Source organism: Cavia porcellus, unplaced genomic scaffold, assembly GCF_034190915.1.
Source record: "Cavia porcellus strain 051 isolate PalLab524CR breed Dunkin Hartley unplaced genomic scaffold, mCavPor4.1 scaffold_1, whole genome shotgun sequence".
Lineage (NCBI taxonomy): Eukaryota > Metazoa > Chordata > Mammalia > Rodentia > Caviidae > Cavia > Cavia porcellus.
This window is the reverse complement of record NW_026947484.1, coordinates 136,896,301-136,914,387: the sequence shown is the minus strand read 5'-3', so window position 1 is coordinate 136,914,387 and position 18,087 is coordinate 136,896,301. Positions and strand designations below refer to the sequence as shown.

General features: G+C 44.6%; 1 protein-coding gene across 3 annotated transcripts in view; it reads left to right on the top strand.

The window, feature by feature from the left end:
- Igsf3 (immunoglobulin superfamily member 3) overlaps positions 1 to 18,087 on the top strand; it is an 88,714-nt gene that overhangs the window by 56,487 nt on the left and 14,140 nt on the right. For 2 of the 3 annotated variants that reach the window (XM_063256086.1, XM_063256096.1), the window contains exons 6-8: positions 976 to 1,035; positions 3,539 to 3,940; positions 7,411 to 7,815. In XM_063256086.1, the coding sequence (XP_063112156.1) occupies positions 976 to 1,035; positions 3,539 to 3,940; positions 7,411 to 7,815 (867 nt within the window). The remainder of the gene's footprint in view (positions 1 to 975; positions 1,036 to 3,538; positions 3,941 to 7,410; positions 7,816 to 18,087) is intronic. The other variant, XM_063256099.1, reaches the window with a different exon arrangement.

Genomic DNA, 18,087 nt, shown 5'->3' with positions numbered 1-18,087 from the left:
TTAGTGTTTGAGTTTTTGCAGGTAGAAAGGTGGGCATTCCCATAATTGTTTTCCCTATTGAAATTACATTATTAAAAACAGTGGCTTGTAGAGTGCTTGCCTAGCATGCTCAGCACCCTAGGTTCTATCCCCAGCCCTGAAGAACAAAAGTAGTGGGCAGGCTGTCCTGTCTTCCTGGAGCATGCCTTTGAAAGCTTAGGCCATCTCCAGTTGCTTAGGAGGGGCCTGCTTCCTTGTAAACTGATGTTATCTGCCTGGGGAGAGCCCTTGCTGGGGACTCCAGAGATGACCAGTGTTTGTGCATGTTGTGTTTAAATACCCATAGTGTTATGGTATTCCTATTAATCTTCTTCCTTTCATAGTTCTGTTTTTAGTGAAAAGATAATACGAATTAACAATGCTTTAATTTTAAACGAGGTGGTAAAGTTGTAAAACTAACCTTTAACCTTTTCTCGGATGCTCAGACTATTCTTTCTCTTAGTCTTGGAATGATTTCCTTTACATTTTTACATATTTAAAATACTTCTCTTTAAGTGTGAAGTCAAAAATAGACACAGAGGACTTGCTACTTTCTTTCCTTATCAACAGGATTAGTTTCTTTCTTGCTTGCTTTTTTTTTTAAACCTGTACACACACCCCTAATTATTACGAAATTCTATTTCTTAGCCTCCCTACCTCACCCAGCAATGCCTAGCATGGTGCTTTGCATAGTGTAGGTGCTTGCTGAATACTTGTATAATTGAAATTGTTGAGTTGAATGCCCAGTCTCTTCACTATTTTCTTGTTGGCCTGTGCTTGCCTTAACCACAGACTCTCTACTTTAAAATCTGTGACTAATTCCTCATTGTTTTGTAAGGATGGCGTGAAGGACAGCCACACCGATTACTTCCTGTATCTTTTGTACTAAAAGATTTCCCCCAAATCCCTTCCAAGAACCTGTTTGATGATCTGTGGCCTGCTATATTGCTTTTCCAGCAGATAACTGGGTAGTTAAAGTCCCCCAGCACCACCAGATCCTGTCCCAAGGCCACTTGGGTAAGTCTACCAAAGAATAACAACAATCACATCGGGAATGGTGATCATACCTTGGACTTTAATGGTGCCTTTTCTCCTAAGAGCCCAAAATGCTTCTGCATAAATTATCTCCTTCTCTGCTCCCACCTCTCAAATCCCTGTAGAGGCCAATCTTATATCCACCCTATGAATAAAGTCAGAGCACCACTCAACGAAAGGGCTGAGCCTGTTCAGTTAGTAGTTGAGCTTGCATCGCATTAGACACAATTGCTTCTAACTCCAAATCCACTGCTCTGCGCTTAGCTTGTGCTACACCGTCAGCCTCTCGATTGGAAATTTTCATTTGTGAACATGGACTGAGATTCTCATTAGTTCTGTCCTAGTTTTCAGCTAATCCAGAGTTTTAACTTGTCGGCTACCTTTTTACAGGCCTGGGAACCCGTGTGAATCGTAATAATGTGCAATGCAGCACTGATCTGTGACTGCCTGTACCTCTCCTGCCAGAGTAGCTCTTCTTCTAACCATGGGATTTTTCCAGGCTTTCTGCAAAACAGCAGCCCCTAGAATAACAAGCCAGTAAGGGAGTCCATTGGGTGACAGGGAGGATGGGAATGATGCCCTGAAGGCCATTCTTCTGCATAGCACAAGCAAAAGGATATCTTCCCTTTGGGCTGAAGTCACTCTTTAATACCTCACTGTGACTTGATAACAGCAGGATAAGTCTCTACCCTAAAGAGGACTTTTTTTCTTGTCTTTTTGAGACAGGGTCTCACTATGTGGTTCAGGCTGGCCTTGGGCTCACTTTGTAGCCTAGGCTGGTGTCAAACTTGCAACGGTCCTCCTGCTTCAGCTCCCAAGTGCTGGGATTACAGGTGTGCCCCACCATGCCATGCTTCTAAATATTATTATTATTAGTAGTAGTATTAATGATGATAAAAAATAAGTACTTCATCTGATCCTCTCAGTGTTACGACCCTAAGAGGTGGGCACTGTCAGTACCTTCATTTTGCACAGAAGAACTTGAGCATCAATAGGTAAGTAGGAACCTCAATGTCACCAAGTTAGGATGTAGGAACCTGAGCTCCATATCCATGTTCTTAGCCTCTAATGCCATAGATGGGCTCTGCAGGAGCCTCTGCATCTCCATGGATTGCTTCAGTAAGACTCCTGGAGGACAGTGCCCTCCTGGAAAACTACTATTCCTACTTTGTACAGATCTGATTTTTTACATGAAACAAGTACATCCAGAATGGGTAAAAGCCATGTTCACCATAACTAGAGCCAAATGCTGAGACTTGTACTCTTCTTTGTTTCTGCCTCTGGGAGAAATAAAGGGAAGAAAAGATTGATTTATGTGTATATGTGTGTTTCCTTCAGTAATCAGGTGTGCTTCCTAATCTGGTATTTGATTTAATTGATTGGTTTAAAATTACTGTAAGTATTAATGTCCAGAAAATTGGAGCCAAGGTAGTTATGGTACTGATCTTTGTGTTCTTTAATAATCAGTGTCCTTTTGAACTCAATATAGGTCATTATTCAAGATAGTATCTGCATAATTAAGATAAAGATATGCTTGCTCTTTATAAAAACAAAAGTTAATTGGCGATAGTAAAATTAATCATCACCATGTTGACCATTTTGTGAAACCTTGCTATGCCTTAGATAATCTGTATACATTGTCTCAAATTCTACAGTTAAAAGTAGCATCCCACCAATGTTACAGAAGAAGAAACTAAGGAGTATAACATTAACTGAGTGAGATCAGCTATCAAGTTAGTAACAAGGGCAGACTAGCGAGGGGCGTGGGATCTTTTCCCCAAGATTTGATTGGCAGCATGTTTCAAGGTGGGGAGCAGGGCTGAGGACAGACAGGAGAATGGATGATGATGAGCCATTGGCTTTGGTTTATTTTGTATTCATGAAAGTGTGAAAACTCATTCCCCACATACTGTGAGAAACCAAGCCATCTGTGTGTCATTATGATACACACACAGGCACATACAATCTTCCAAATACTTCCTGGCATTTTTGTCTTTCTAATATCCCCGCAAAGGACTCAAAGGATACATTATCGATGTTCAGCTTTTATTAAACTGATGTGGCACCGAATCGGGGAAAGACTGAGGTAAAGTAGGATCTGAGAGTTACTCATTTTGCTGAAAGTCCAAGTTGAAAGCTTTGAACTCCAGCTAAATAGGTTACTCTATAAATTGTTTTATGTCCTAAACATCATGCCATTAAACTGTATTTCTTAGATTCTGACTCAGTCTCAGAACCTCATTACCCCAGTCCTCTGCATGTAGCAAAGAACTTCCTAGGTTTCAGATCTAGAATCATAGGAGGTGATGCCTGCCACCAGCTAGATCTTTCAGCATGAAATGTTAGAGTATTTCTTTTCCTCTGAGCTCACTGTCTATGAATATGAAATACGAATTCCATTTGCACACACCCTGTGGTAGTATCAGTGGGGAGGGCACCGTGGAGACCATCATGACCCCAACATGGCCCTCTCTCCTCTCCTCAGAGAGCAGCATCTCCGTGGAGGTAGCCAGCAACGCCAGCGTCGTCCTCGAGGGGGAGGACCTGCACTTCTCCTGCAGTGTCCGCACAGCGGGCAGGCTGCAGGGCCGCTTCTCTGTCATCTGGCAGCTCGTGGACAGGCAGAACCGCCGCAGCAACATCATGTGGCTAGACCGAGATGGCACTGTGCAGCCGGGCTCATCTTACTGGGAGCGCAGCAGCTTCGGGGGCATCCAGATGGAGCAGGTGCAGCCCAACTCCTTCAGCCTGGGCATCTTCAACAGCAGGAAGGAGGACGAGGGCCAGTACGAATGTCATGTGACCGAATGGGTGCGGGCAGTGGATGGTGAGTGGCAGATTGTCGGGGAGCGCCGGGCCAGCACCCTCGTCTCCATCACAGCTCTCGGTAAGTGAGGAATGGGACTGCTCGAAAGGCTGTTCCCCAATGACGTTTATATCAGAGTTCTGGTGGGACACCATTGTACCTTCTTTCATAGAAAAGACTCTTGAGGGTTGAATGGGCAGGGTAGTGGATGGTGAAGCAGCCAGAGCTAGCAACTTTGGGCAGTGTTACCATATCTAGGGCTGAGATTCAAGCTGGGTTAGGTCCGCTGCCCAGCAGGAAGGTTACTGTCAAAACTGCCTGGAAGAGAGGGAGAGAAACAACTGAACTCTACAGCACTGTTCTCCTGGCCTTCCGGCCTCCTGCTCTGAGGCCCACAGCCAGCCCTCCTGAAAGTTGGCAGAGCAGCATAGGAAAGTCCTTTACCATTTCTTTAGTATTGGTGTGTTTCTGACTGCGTCTGAGCACTTGGGTTTAGTTGTTCTACTGAAGCTTTACCAAGCCAAGTTTAATTAGATAGGAAACTAAGAAAGGGCAGCTAATTTGCCCAAGATGACAGGTTTTTTTTTTTTTTTCTCTTTTTCCTTTTTATCGGTACTGGGGATCGAACTCATGACTGCCTGCTTGCAAGGCAGGCGCTTATGCCGCTGAGCTAAATCCCCAGCTCCAAGATGACAGTTTTTAAGTGACTGACCCACAGTGTGAGCCCAGGAAACCAGCATTCCATCTTAACATTTTTCAAGGCCTGTGCTTTTATCCATTCCTCTGTAAGCCTCCTACTTAAGAAATCCATTTCCTTATTAGCATGAAAAAAAAAAGATACCTTGAGATTTGCTAAAACTAAAGAATATTAGATTTACTTCTCATGGGGTAGTTAAAAAGGCTCGTGTCAACTTTTATCTGCCAAATACAATCAGTATATTAAATTTTGAAAGACCAGTCTTTCACTTTGCTAGGAAGATAATTTGTCATGTCAGGTCTTCTGTTTATCAGGAGGCTGGCATCAGTTATCCTCAGCAACATTACATCCCACTCTCAGGGTCCATGTCACCTCACAGGCTGAGCTGGTGGTACTGTCAGAATGTCTGGTAATGGCAGCCCCCACTGGCTTTGTCTAAGAACAAGACCTCTACTTTTCTGCACTCTGAGGTGAGGTTTACATTTGCTCTTTAAAAATCTAAGAGATGAGGGGCCAGGGATATAGCTCAGTAGCGCAAGTGCCTGTCTGGCAAATACACGGTCATGAGTTCAATTCCTGGTACAAAAAAATTTTTTAAAAAGTCCAAAGATGAATTTGCTCTTTGCAATAATCGTGTGGCTTACATCTCTTGGCTCTAGAAACTTCCTCCTGCTATTGCTGTTCCTGATGATTTCAGTCCCTGTGCTTGTGCCTGTGCTGGGCATCGGAGGGGAAAGCTTAGGGTGCACAGCGTTGCTTGCACTGGTGGTGAGCAGTGTCTGAGGCAGGGTTAGAGTGAGCCAGGATTTTCTCTGTAGAAGTACTTCTGCTGACTCAGGTCATTCTCAGAGCATTTCTATATTCACCATGTCTAGCAGTCCCCACAGCCAAAGTATCCTGAGGGGGACTGGTATCCTGGGGCCAACTCTATCCGCTTGCTTCTCCTCCAGGACATCTCTGGCTGAAGCCATCGTTAGGGTGGCCCAAGGTAGTAGGCCAGAGAAAAACAGGAGAGCATTGTAGATAAAGATTGTCTTTTCCGTCTAACGTCAACAACAGCACACAGTTTTCTTATCAGTACAGTTAGGTGTGATCCCATCTCAGGAGGAAGGTGACAGTCACAAGTGGTATGGCTAAGGTAACAGGCAGAGCATCTTCCAAATGCCCATAGACTGTGATGTCTGTGCATGTGAACTGTTCAGATATTGTACGTACTGTAGTCCGTAGACTACATACTGCATCATACGTTGACCATGACACATTCCTCATTAGCTTGGGAGAGTCACTGGTGTAGAGAAGCTGTCTCCCCTTGAGGTGTGAAGCCAGGAATGCCTTGTGCTAGCCCGGTCCCCAAGGTCCTTTTCTGTACACCTTTTGGGGTAATGCATGCTATCTGTAGGTCCATAAATAACTGCTTAATGTTTGAGCATGAGTCTTTTGTTTTTTGGGGAGGGTGTAGGCTCTGAGTGTTTTAAGGATATATGTTATGAAATCCAAATTGAAGATCCTGAGTTTTGCTGGGGATTTAGTTCAGTGGCGTAAGTGCTTACCTGGTGAGTGTGAGGTCATGAGTTCAATCCTGGCACCAAAAAAACAAAACAAAAAAAAAAGATCCTGAGTTTTCAGCACATTTTGTCTGATAACCTACCCTGGAAAGGAAGACGCTTCATCATGTGCCTTGCTTTTCATCTGTAAAGTTTAATTTCCTTTATGTCCATTTTGTTTCTTAAGCAAACCTAGTTTTTAAAACTGTGCGCCACATATTACACCAAGCATTTCACAGATATTTATTTAATCTTCACAAGAACCCATTTTCCAGATGGGGGAACAAGCAGAAAGCAGTTAGATCATTGGTTTAACATCACACAGCTAGGAGCTGTCACAGTTGGACAGCTGGTTGCAGCATCTATGTCCTTAGCTATTGTGCTTCACTTCCCGTGGAGAAAGCAACAGCATAAGGCCCCAAAATCAGCTACATGCAAGTTTGTAGCCTGATTCTGCCACTTCCTAGCTCCTCGGTGCTGGACAGTTTATTTTACTCCTCCGTGCCCTGTGCAAAGGAGCAGTTAATCTTACCCTACACACTTGTTTGATTCAGTGAGATTTGGCAAGAACAGAGTTGGCCCCATGTGTGGCACATAGATAGTGCTCAATGAATTCTGGCTGCTACTAGTTTTCTGATTTTATACAGTATACTAACAAAGAATAGTATTTCCGGACTGAAGGAACCCATAGCACTAGACTGAGGAGTGAGTATGGAGGGTTTAGTGATGCTGCCCTTTCAACAAGGAATCCTGAAAAACTCACCACCCCCTGAGACTGCAGAACCCTAATTAAGGACCATTGTTCCCCACCTCAGCTGAGGTCACCTGCTGAAGATCAGTCCCTCCTGCTGTGGGTACCTTACTGCCTCTGCCCCAGCTTCTGTGGAGGAAGTGAGGAGGGAATTGAGGCCTCCTGCATTTGCCTCCCTTCTGGGGCACCCAAACATTCGAAGGCAAGGGAAGAAAAGGCCAGGCTGGTGGACTTAAGGGCCTGACTTAAGGGCCTTTTCCTCCCGTTTTTGCATGAAATCTCAGGTTTTCTAGACATAGTCCTGGCTACATGTGATCAGCCCCTAGAAGGCAATGGTGTCTGATTCTAGAGAGGATCTAAAGCAGATCCATGTGAGAGTCTCACGTGGAGAACTTCAGGCCTCCCCCTGTGGAGACCAGGGAGCTTTAGTACCGATACGAACAGGAAGCTCTGGGCCACTGCGGTATACTCTGACTTTCCTAGTAGCCCTGTCACTGATGTCACGCTGCCCCAAGAAAGCCAGGTGCCTCCTCTGGTTGACTCTCTGCTCTCTCTCTAGAAACAGGCTTTGCGGTCACAGCCATTTCCCGGACACCAGGAGTGACCTACAGCGATTCCTTCGACTTGCAATGCATCATCAAGCCCCACTACCCGGCCCGGGTCCCTGTGTCGGTGACGTGGCGCTTCCAGCCAGTGAGCACTGTTGAGTTCCATGATCTGGTGACCTTCACACGGGATGGAGGGGTCCAGTGGGGAGACAGGTCCTCCACCTTCCGAACCCGAACTGCCATCGAGAAGGCTGAGTCCAGCAACAATGTCCGCCTGAGCATCAGCCGGGCCAGTGACACAGAAGCGGGCAAGTATCAGTGCGTGGCAGAGCTGTGGCGGAGGAACTACAACAACACCTGGACACGACTGGCAGAGAGGACCTCTAACCTGCTGGAGATTCGAGTGCTGCAGCCAGGTGGGTGCTGCTGGCTTGAGAGTCTCGCTACCGTAGGACCTGAGGGATGATGAGTGCTGATGGGATATGTTGAGAAACCCAAGGGTACAGGCTTCCACAGTATTGGGAGATGCAGAAAGGGAAAGTGATGTGAATAGCAATCCCTGATCCACCGGGTACTTTGAGAATATTTCAGTCAATAGGAGGTAGCATGAATCATACACCAACATTTGTATTACATTTTCCTTGATGACCAGTTATTAATGTCTTAGCACTTGTTTCTTTTCCTCTTGTGTTCTGGTTGTTTTTGGACCATTTGAGAGACTTGTGGACATTGCGACACTCCCTGAATATTCACTATCTAACTCTGGGGAACAGGATATTGTCCTGCCCACCCACAACACCATTATCAGAGTCCAGGAGTCCAACATTAGTATAGTCCCATTACCTGCATTTCTCTAATGGGCCCAGTAATATTCTTTGTAGCTTTTTTTTAACTCCCTACCAGGATTCAGTCAGGGATCACACATTACATTTAGTTGTTCTGTGTCAATCTAGAACAACTTTCTAGCCTGTGTGTGTGTGTGTGTGTGTCCGTCCATCCATCCGTCCGGCTGTCTGTTTGTGTTAAGATATTGACATTATGGCATGTGCTGGCCAGTTATTTTGTGCAAAGTTATGTCTGTACTTAACCTCATCTCTTCTCATCCTTTCAATAATTACATGAAAATTATATGAAAGAGATATCATTTTTGCATGTCTATAGACAAGGAGATTCAATGGAAAAAAAAAAGACAGCGGACCCTTATTGAGCATCTGCTTTGTGCTCAGGTTATTTTATCAGAATTTCATAGCCCCAGGAAGGATGAAGCTAGTTAGTGGTAGGGACAGGATTTGACCCTTCTGGTCTTTATCCTCCTACACTGTCTCCTTGACTCAGGGACCTGTCCACATAGCTAAATTTAGTTCCTTTCTTCTCTGAAGGTGGACAGAAAGAGGCACTGCTCCAGGGAGGCTTCCTGCACAAACCAGTGGATACTTCTCCTACGTGCTGGAGCAGTTCAGTACACAGTACTCGAGGTTTTCGTCTGAGGATGTCCTTGTATCTGTTAGACTAGAAGCTGGTAGAGGCAGAGCCCAGCTATAGGCTTCTGCATCCCTCTGTTGCCCAGCCTATGTGCGGGACAGAACAGGTTTCCCACAGTGAGTAGCAAAGGTTAGACTTTGCAAAGTTTTTTCTGACTTTCTGACCTACTTATTTTGCAAAGATGGTTTGAACCCACTGCATAAAGGATGTTAGCTTTGCCCACTAACAGCTATGATTAATACCTAGTCTGGTCCACTAGCTGACTTTAGATGGCCACGGGGTTTTTTTCAGCAACGTAAGGTTAAATCACAGTAATGTCTGAGTTTATCCTTCCTGTTTTCTGACCCCTGGAGAGAGGCCTGTTCTTTAGCAGTTTTGAAACAAGTTTTATAAATGATAACACTATTTTTGGCTTAGAGCCTGACCCAGACCAATATAATTTTAGGAGTAACAGCTGTTTTTAAGAGGGTTTGCAGGTTAATGGAGGCTTAGGCAGATACCCCATTTGATGGGAGCCCTTGTTGTGGAAGATGCTGAAGCCCCCACTTGCGAACCTTATTAAGTAGAACACTGAGATCATGATTGTGCCTTGTGTTGTCTCCTCTGTCACTCAGGGTTGATGTCCTGAGCAGCACTGGCTGTCACGTGGTTCTGCAGTAGTTGAAGACAGAGGAGATGCTGACCGCAAGGCCTTGCCTGTTATTGCCTTTTTGAATAAAGCAATATTTGCTTGTTTCTTGTACTACTTGGAATCTAAGACTAGAGCACCTAAGGGACAGATATGGAATGAATTCATTGAAGACTGCCATTTGGATTCTGATTATTTTACAATAGTACTAAAGGTTGAAGAGGAAAAAAATTTGTGAAGTGGGTGTCAGGTTTTGTGCTCAGCACTTGTGTACTTTTAAAATTCCTCCAACAATCTGATAATGTGGATATCTCTGTCCTAGTTTTGCTGTGAGGAAACAGAGTCTCACAGTGGCTGGAGCTTTTGGCAGAGGCTAAATTTTTAGTTAAGCAGAAGAACTGAGATTTAAATTGAACGTGGAGCCTGGGTCTCTGACGTCTGTATTTTCTATTATACCATATTATTGCTTCCTAGCAGAAAAATAGCTGGAGAGCTCAGAGGCCCCAGATTCAAGTCTACCTTCATGATCCATGTGTGTGGGGTTAGTTTCTATTTGTGTTTTCGCTGTAAAGAGAATGACCTCTGGTTGGCATAGAAGACTTTGGCACTTCATTGGGCGCAGAGTATGATGAGGCCTCTGCTTAAAGGGACATAGTAACACAGTCTTCTGGTGCTCTGGAGGATGGAAAGAACTAAAGGTGGGAGCTTGAGGCTGCATAGGAGTCCAGAGTGCCAGGCACACCAGGGAGAGTGCGTCCCTTTGGTGTTGCTGTCTTCCCTTTATTGAATATTGATGAGCCTAGCACTTCATATTTTCCAGAGAGCTTTAGGTCCATTTCTCTCCTTTTCCCTAGATCCATTGATTGTACTGGTGCTTTCACTTTAAAAAATGTAGAGGTAGAAAAATACATGAGGAGTGGAGACAGTCTTTTAGACATTGAGTATCTAAATAGTCTTCACTGAGACCTTAAGAAGAAGTGTTATGGTGTAAATGTAGTATGTCCCCTACAAGTCCCATATGCGTGGAAGGTGATTGGGCATGAAGGTGCCCTACTCATCAGTTGGTTCACCACTGACTGGGACTGTGGGTGGGGTGCGGTGGGTAGAGGGGGCTGGTCACTGAGGCCTCTGGAAGGTATATCTTCCTCCCTGGGTTCTCCTTTCACTGTCTGTGCTGGCTGCCATGGTTGAACTGTTTTTTCACAATAACTTTCTGCCTTGAAGCCAACCAACCATGTACTAAATTCTCTGAAGACTTCGTGCTGAAATAAAACTTTCCTTCTTTAAGTTATGGGTATCAGATATTTTTGTTTCAGCCATGAGAAAGCTGGCCAGGTATTGGCCAGCTTATTAGACAGGTATTGCATTTCTGTCTAATAAATGAAGTGTCAGAGGCTCAAAGGTTCTAATTTGCCCAAGTCAGCGCAACACGTAGTAAGGAGGCTGGAATTTGAACCTATCTACACCTTATTAAAGAATAGTTGTGGGGCCTGGGCTGTAGCTCGGTAGTAAGAGTACTTGCTTAGCTCGTGCAAGACCCTGGATTCAATCTCCAGTACCACACACACACACACACACACACACACACACACACACACACACACGCAAGTTGGTATAGGGAGATTTTGACCCATTATGAGGCCTATTATGAGAAGGAAATTATTCCTTCTGCGTTCATGTAGTAGGTCCTGTAGTAGTAAGTCACTGGTATAGGAGAGTCTTAGTGCTGTTGGGACTTTTAGTAATAGCAGTAGCTACATCAGTGATTCCTAATAATTATTCAGCATTTCTTGTGTGACCATCACAACCCTGAATGTTCTGATTTTATAACTTAATTGATTCTTTCTTACTAATTCTGTGCAGTGTCTGAGAGGGTACCACCCCACCTAAGGTATAGATCAGAACACTGCCCTGAGATTAAATAAATTGTGCAGTGATCTGTAACAACTGGCAAACCCAGGTTTCAATTTGACTCCAGAGAACAAGTTCTTAATTTTATTTTAATAGGAACTTTCTAAACATACTACCGTATTCTTGATTAATTTTTTCCCTCAGGAATCTTTTGGTACCATGCATGCGTGCATGTATATGTGTGTGTGTGTGTGTGTACATGCGTGTGCGTGCACTGGAGATTGAATGCAGGACATGTTACATGCTAGGCACATGCTGTACCACTGAGCTACACCTTAGCATGATGTATATATATAAGGCCTCCTCCATTTGGCTTAGCCCCCTGATTTCCTGGTCCTTAAATTTTATAGAAGTTGGGTTACAAAGTTCCTCAACACACAGGTTGCCAAGAGCATTAAAGTTTAACTTGTGACTCGTTGAACTTCTTTATTTCCCTTAACTCCTGCCATAAGGTGGCTGTGAGACTTGGGGCTACCAGAACCTCAAACAGTGCCTGTCTCTTCACTGTTTCTGCATACCCTTCTCCTCAAAACATGGATTGTTAGAAATGACCCTGTCACCCATTTCAAGATTTATTTGTCAAATGTTCTTCTCTAAAAAAATCAATGAGAAACCTAGGACCCGTCTGTGTTCCATCAGCTTCCACTGCAGTAATGTATTGTCTCTCACCAAGGTGCTGTGTGGTCTGTGTGGTCACTGCCCAGGCTGCGCCCTGCCAGAGCCACCTGCTGAGCCTGACCACATCTTAAGAATTTAATTCTGTAGAATCCCAGTTAGACTTGACTTGCCATAGATCTGTTGTTGACATTCTGTATGCATGCTTCCTCTTCTGTGTGCACATCCCCAAGGAAATCTTGAAGAAACGAATGCCCTCCCTCCTTTATTGTCATTGATTTAGCCTAGTCTTACTCCCATTGATGCACAGTGTGACCCCCAGGAGACATTTGGGAAGACTTTCAGGCAGTCCAACATGCTCTATACTTAATCAATTTTTTCCTCTTTTAATTGTGAAGTATCACTTTGTTTCCTTATGCTTTTCTTTAGTTCCAAAGACACCCTCTAATTACACATTACTAAATACAGACACAATAAGGGAAATGTCAGCACTCATTTGCCAAATGTTTATGACCATATCTTGGTCTGGCTATTAAATATTGCACATTAAAATTGACAAAGCAATAAACAAGCTTCCAGGAGGACGGCCTCCGGTGGTGGAGAGCCACCTTGTCAGTGGGTGTATTCTGTTGGGATTGTACTGATGGGTAGTCAGGATGAATATTTAATACCCTCTCGATGTTGCCAAATTCGTTTTCTTCTCTTTCCTATTGCTGCTGACCTTGCAGATTGGTTTAGCTGAGGGCTTTTTCTTTGACTTACATGAGTCCAGTGCATGTGAACACTGGCCCTCCTTGTCACAGTGCACAAGGTAGCTGGCTGCCCCATCCCTCAGAGTAGTGGGCCCTGCTTTCTTCCGGGATTTCCATCCCAGTGGCTTCTGCCTGTTGTCTGTGTAGAGACAGAGTAAACAAGAGCACAGAAACCCTAAGAGGAAGTCCCAGCCCTCTTCCCGGCCAAAATCCTTGTTGTCACAATGACACTTGTTATTGGTGTCAATCAGAAAGGTCACTACTCGGTCTGCACACAGAGAAGGCAGGGTCAGGTGTGTCAGGTGTCCCCAAGTTAGGTGTTTCCACATTCAAGTCTGTGCTTCTTTCACCTTGTCCAGTCCTTTGGTCTGTCTGTCTATCTCTCTGCATTGATGTTTGAGCATCTGCTCTGCATCAGGTACTTGCTGGGTGCTGAGGCTTCAGAGATGGTTGTGTTATAGAAGCCAGCAGCTTGCCCCTTTCTGCTGCTTTGTGGACTGCCTAAAAGAGGTGGCAGGCTGTGCACAGAGGAGTGCAGTAAGGTTTCATAGATGTGGTGGCAAAGCCAGCAAAAGGAATGAGCACACACAAGCACAGGGCATTGCCAGGCATCGTGACTAAACACAAGGGCAGAGCAGGTGGGCTGGGTGGGAATTCTAGCTGTACCACAGATGCAACCTCAGGCAGGCAACTCTGTTAAGGTGGGGGGTAATATTTTATTTCATAGAACACATGAGGACCAAATAGTTAATATTTATAAAGTGCTTAGAATAGTGTTGAGTAGTCAGGCGTTGTGACACACACCTACAATCCCAGTACTCTGGGAGGCTGAGGCAGGAAGATTGAAAGTGCAAGCCCAGCCCAGGCAACTTAGAGAGGTCCTGTCTCAAAATTTAAATAAAACAAAACAAAACAAAGCAGTAAAAGAGGGGAGTAGCTAGGGATATAGTTCATTGGGAAGACACTAGATTGAGTACCTAGTGCTGTACACAAACAAAAGAATAGACCTAAGCATGAAGAAGGAGCTATAGAAAAGTTCATAAATAAATAACAGTGCCCTAAACAGAAAATTAGAACTTTAGATCATACAAGATCACATATTGCTTTTTAATAACAATTTGTAATACTCCCTTTACTATCTTGAAATGAAATTCATAGGCAATATAACTTTCCTAATCATACAATCTTTAAAAATTATTGTATTGTTTTATTGGTAGTATAAAGGAGGATTTTTTTCACAAAGTAGTTCAAACTAAAATAATACATTTCAGGGCTGAAGATACAGCTCAGTGAGGGAGCACTTGCCCAGCATGTGAGTGGCCCCCAGTGCCGCAGAAAGAGACAGAGTGTAGTTTAAAGCACGATAGTGTGCTTAAGTGTGTCAGTGCTCGAGTGAGAGTGAGCGCTCGCGCTGGCAAATGTGGTCTCACGTGCTGGCTGCTGCTCCTCATTACGGAGTGCTACAGACCTGTGCCCCAGGCAGCACTGCTGGGGGCCAGGGTCTCTGAAGTGCCACCTGTGCTCTGATGGAACAAGGAAAACCCTCTCTCGATTGACCTGCCATATACTAAAACCATGTCCAAAGTAGTTGCACTTCTAAAAAAATAAAACTATATTCTAGGCTCAAGAAACAGAATTTCCCACCCATGTGAACGTCATTTGAAAGTCACAAGGCACATAGTTTTCCCAGATAGTTCTTCATCTTTTGTTGGGGGCACCCTATTGAGAACTGCTGTGGTGAGCTGTGAAGTGGGGAGCTTTCTCTGTACTTGAAAGTAAGGTGCTCCAGCTGGACGAGGTGGCACATGCCTATAATCACAGCACTCTGGAGGATCACCATGAGTTTGAGGCCACAGAGCAAGACCCTTTTTCAAAAAGCAAAAAAAAATTAAAAAGGAAATAAAATGAAGTGCTCCTTCCTATTTGCCTCTTATAAAGATGTCCCTTGCTGTGGCTAAGGTTGGAACCCAAACGCCTCACCGGCAGGCCAGTTATAACCATTGGGGGGCTGGAGGTTTAGCTCAGCGGCATAATTGCCTGCCTTGCAAGCAGGCAGTCGTGAGTTCAATCCCCGGTACCGAAAAAGACAAAAAAAAAAAAAAATCCAGTTATAACCATTGGAGAAGGAATTATTAAGGGTTCAGATAACTCATAGCTGTACAGAGAGAGAAGAGCAAGGAGCCCTGTAGAGTTAAGAACATAGAAGTCCTAAGGCATAGTAATTGCAGGAAAGGGAGATGCTTTTGCTGTCTGCATTCCTGAAACTAAGGGAGTATTCCCAGCTGGTCTCCAGTCTCTTGGTTGACTTGCTTCCCTTCCCTGCCTCCTCCATCCCTGAAATTGCTGTCAGCTGTCTGGTACTAAGCACAGTGTCTTCCTCTCCTCTTCTACTCCTCACTGTCCAGCTCTCCTCCCTGGCTACCCACTGCCTTCTGCTCCCACCACTGTACAGAAACTGGCACCTGCAGGTTCCTGGTGACTACCTGTGGCTTCATCTCCACACCTGTGGCTTCTCGGACTTCAAGAACAGACTTCCTTGGAGGGCTGGAGAACCTGTGGGCAGCTGGGCTTCTCCCCTGGAGCTTTTTCCTCAGTAGATCCCAAAGGAACCTGTGCTACAGAGCCATGGATATCACCCTGAGAGCCACAGATGGACCAGATCAAGCATAAACTCAGGGTCCCTCCAGTCTGGCTAAGCTTGGCTTTTTAACTTCATCTAGCAGATCTGACAGCTTGCTCTTTCCTGAGTGTAGTGCACAGAAAGGTCAGCTTGGCTCTTCCGTGTGATTCCTTCTCACTTTTGCTTCTCTACCTCCTCATTTGTGTCTTAGTACCTAGCTCAGAGGTCATGGCTTTTTGGAATGTCCTCTCCCTTCTATCATAGTAAAAAAATTGATTGTACTTCTTTTAGAAGGATTAATTTATTTGGCGACTCATTTATTAACTTGTTTAACTATTATTGGGCAGAATCCTTGCCCTTGAGAGCCCTAGAATTTTTGCAGGAAGACCTTTAAAAATTATTTTAGTAGATGGCAACAAGTACTGGAGTTTAGTAGAATCCTTTATTGATGGAATAAATGTGTTTTGCATGAGAAGAGCACACACAGAGTGGGACCGGGAGGGTGGTAGGTTGGCTGCTAAAGCATCTGCTCGTCTTGGTTGCTGGGTTCCTGCATCCTGTCTTCCCCTTCATATCACCGTGTCCTGGCTTCTAACGCAAAGCATGTCCTGTACTGCCAACCACAGCTAAGCAGTAATTGAAAGCCTGGGAAGGAAACTGCCCTGCTGCAGAAAGAAAGGGCCGTTTTTACAAATCATGGGAGTGGCCCGGGCAGGCAGCACTGGTATCCAGTTAAGGCATCGCCTGCCAGCTTCTCTGACCTTTCTTTGTGCCTCTTGCTGGATTCTTTTTTCCTCCTGCTGACTCACTGTCAGGGATTAACTAAGCTTCAATTCTGAACATCTTTACTTTCACCTCTGCATTTATTGCCTAAGTCCATGCATTGATGCAGCAAAGTCCAGGGTTTCTCAAGCTTTTGGACACATCTGAGTCCCCTGGGGGACTTGTTAAAGTGCAGATTCTGACTTAATGGACCTAACAGCCTACATTTCTCACATACTCACAGCTGATTCCCTGTTGCTGATCTATGGCAGCACCTTTAGAAGTAGCATTGCCAGTTATGTATGACAGTTCCCTATTGTGAGCTTTGAACTTGGGACCAGGCAGAGAAACCAAAAAGGAGAATGAAAGTAGCTAAAATTTACTCAGTGTTGGTTATATACCAGGCTTTGTGCTGAGCTTCGTATACACTATTGCTTTAATCTGCGGAACACTCCTAATGAGCTGAATACTGCTATTATCACTATTACTGTGTTCATTTTGCAAATGGAAACACCTTTGGTCCTTGAGCAGCCTTTGCTCACCAACTATGCAGTGAGGTGAGGCACTCAGACTACACCGCCCAGGGCAGTCCTGTGGCAGGGCACACGAGTGCTTCCTAATTAGCTACAGCATCTCAGGTCTCCCTGGCTCCAGGAACGATTCTCCTTGTCCTTGCCATGTGGGAGGAAATTCAGAGTAGGGTAAGAGTTGACCTCTTGCCCACCTGTCAGACATGCACCAAATTTTAAAAGTGCCTCTTTTTTAAGCTTCTCAACACTTCACAATATTTTGACATGGGAAGGGGAAAAAAATGGAAATGCTTTGAAACATCTCTCTTCCTTGAATTCTCATTCTCAGACCATGTGACTGAATTAAAGTTGAGTCATAGGATTCCAGTTTAACATATGCAGTTACTATAGCAATTGAGGTTTCCTTAGTAACAGTTGCAAAAATAATCTGGCCCCAATTAATAATACATTTTAAAGCTCTTTCTACTCTATACTGAACAACCCAGTTTTTTATTTATTTATTTTTTTCCCTTTTTGGCCGAGAACCAGATAATTCAGGTGGTATCATTTGCACAGATAGAGATATCATTTGCATTGGTGAATGGGGTGGAAAGGGATGAAAAGGGAGCGGTGGTTTCAAGTGTGACAGGAATCCACTCAGAAAAGTTGACTGCCAAGCTAACTCAAGTCCAATTTCCAAGGATTGGGAGCTTCATGGCAAACCCTGTCCTGGGTTCTCAGCATGCCACGGAGGAGGTTCTGCCTTTGAAAAAGAAGGGAGAGGGTGGGGCTTGTTAACAAAAAAGATGATAACAGAGGGATGAGGGTTTCTCTATTTGGGGTTTTCTCCCTGATTTGAGAAGGTCTGTGGAGTATGAGCTGGGCAGTCCTCATGAAGAGGAAGTCCAGTTTCACACCAGGAGCTGCATCCTCAGACGGTTTTTGGTCTTCAGTAATGGCTCTGGATGTGGGCCACACACTAGCTTCCCAAAGCTCACAGCCATTCAGAACATTTGTTCGGTACTGGGGAATTGAGTGGCAGTATATGGGTTTCAAAAGTTTGAATTCCTTAACATCTGGTATTCAAACCTGGGGGTTGTCTTTGCATGCATAAAGCTGGCTGGCCAGGGACCTTCAGGGTTGGGAGCAGACAGCTCAGTGCTGTTTGTGTCTGGATGCAGTTTCTACTCTTGCAGCTAGACTAGACTTTAAGAAACCAGAGACTTGGGCTGGGGACTTAGCTCAGCAGCATAAGCGCCTGCCTCGCAAGCAGGCAGTCCTGAATTCGATCCCCGGTACTGATAAAAAAGAAAAAGACAAAAAAAAAAAAAAAAAAAAAAAAAAAGAGAGAGAGAAACCAGAGACTGCTCAGCAGGGTGCTGGAGACCAGCCAGGGCCAACCCACATGC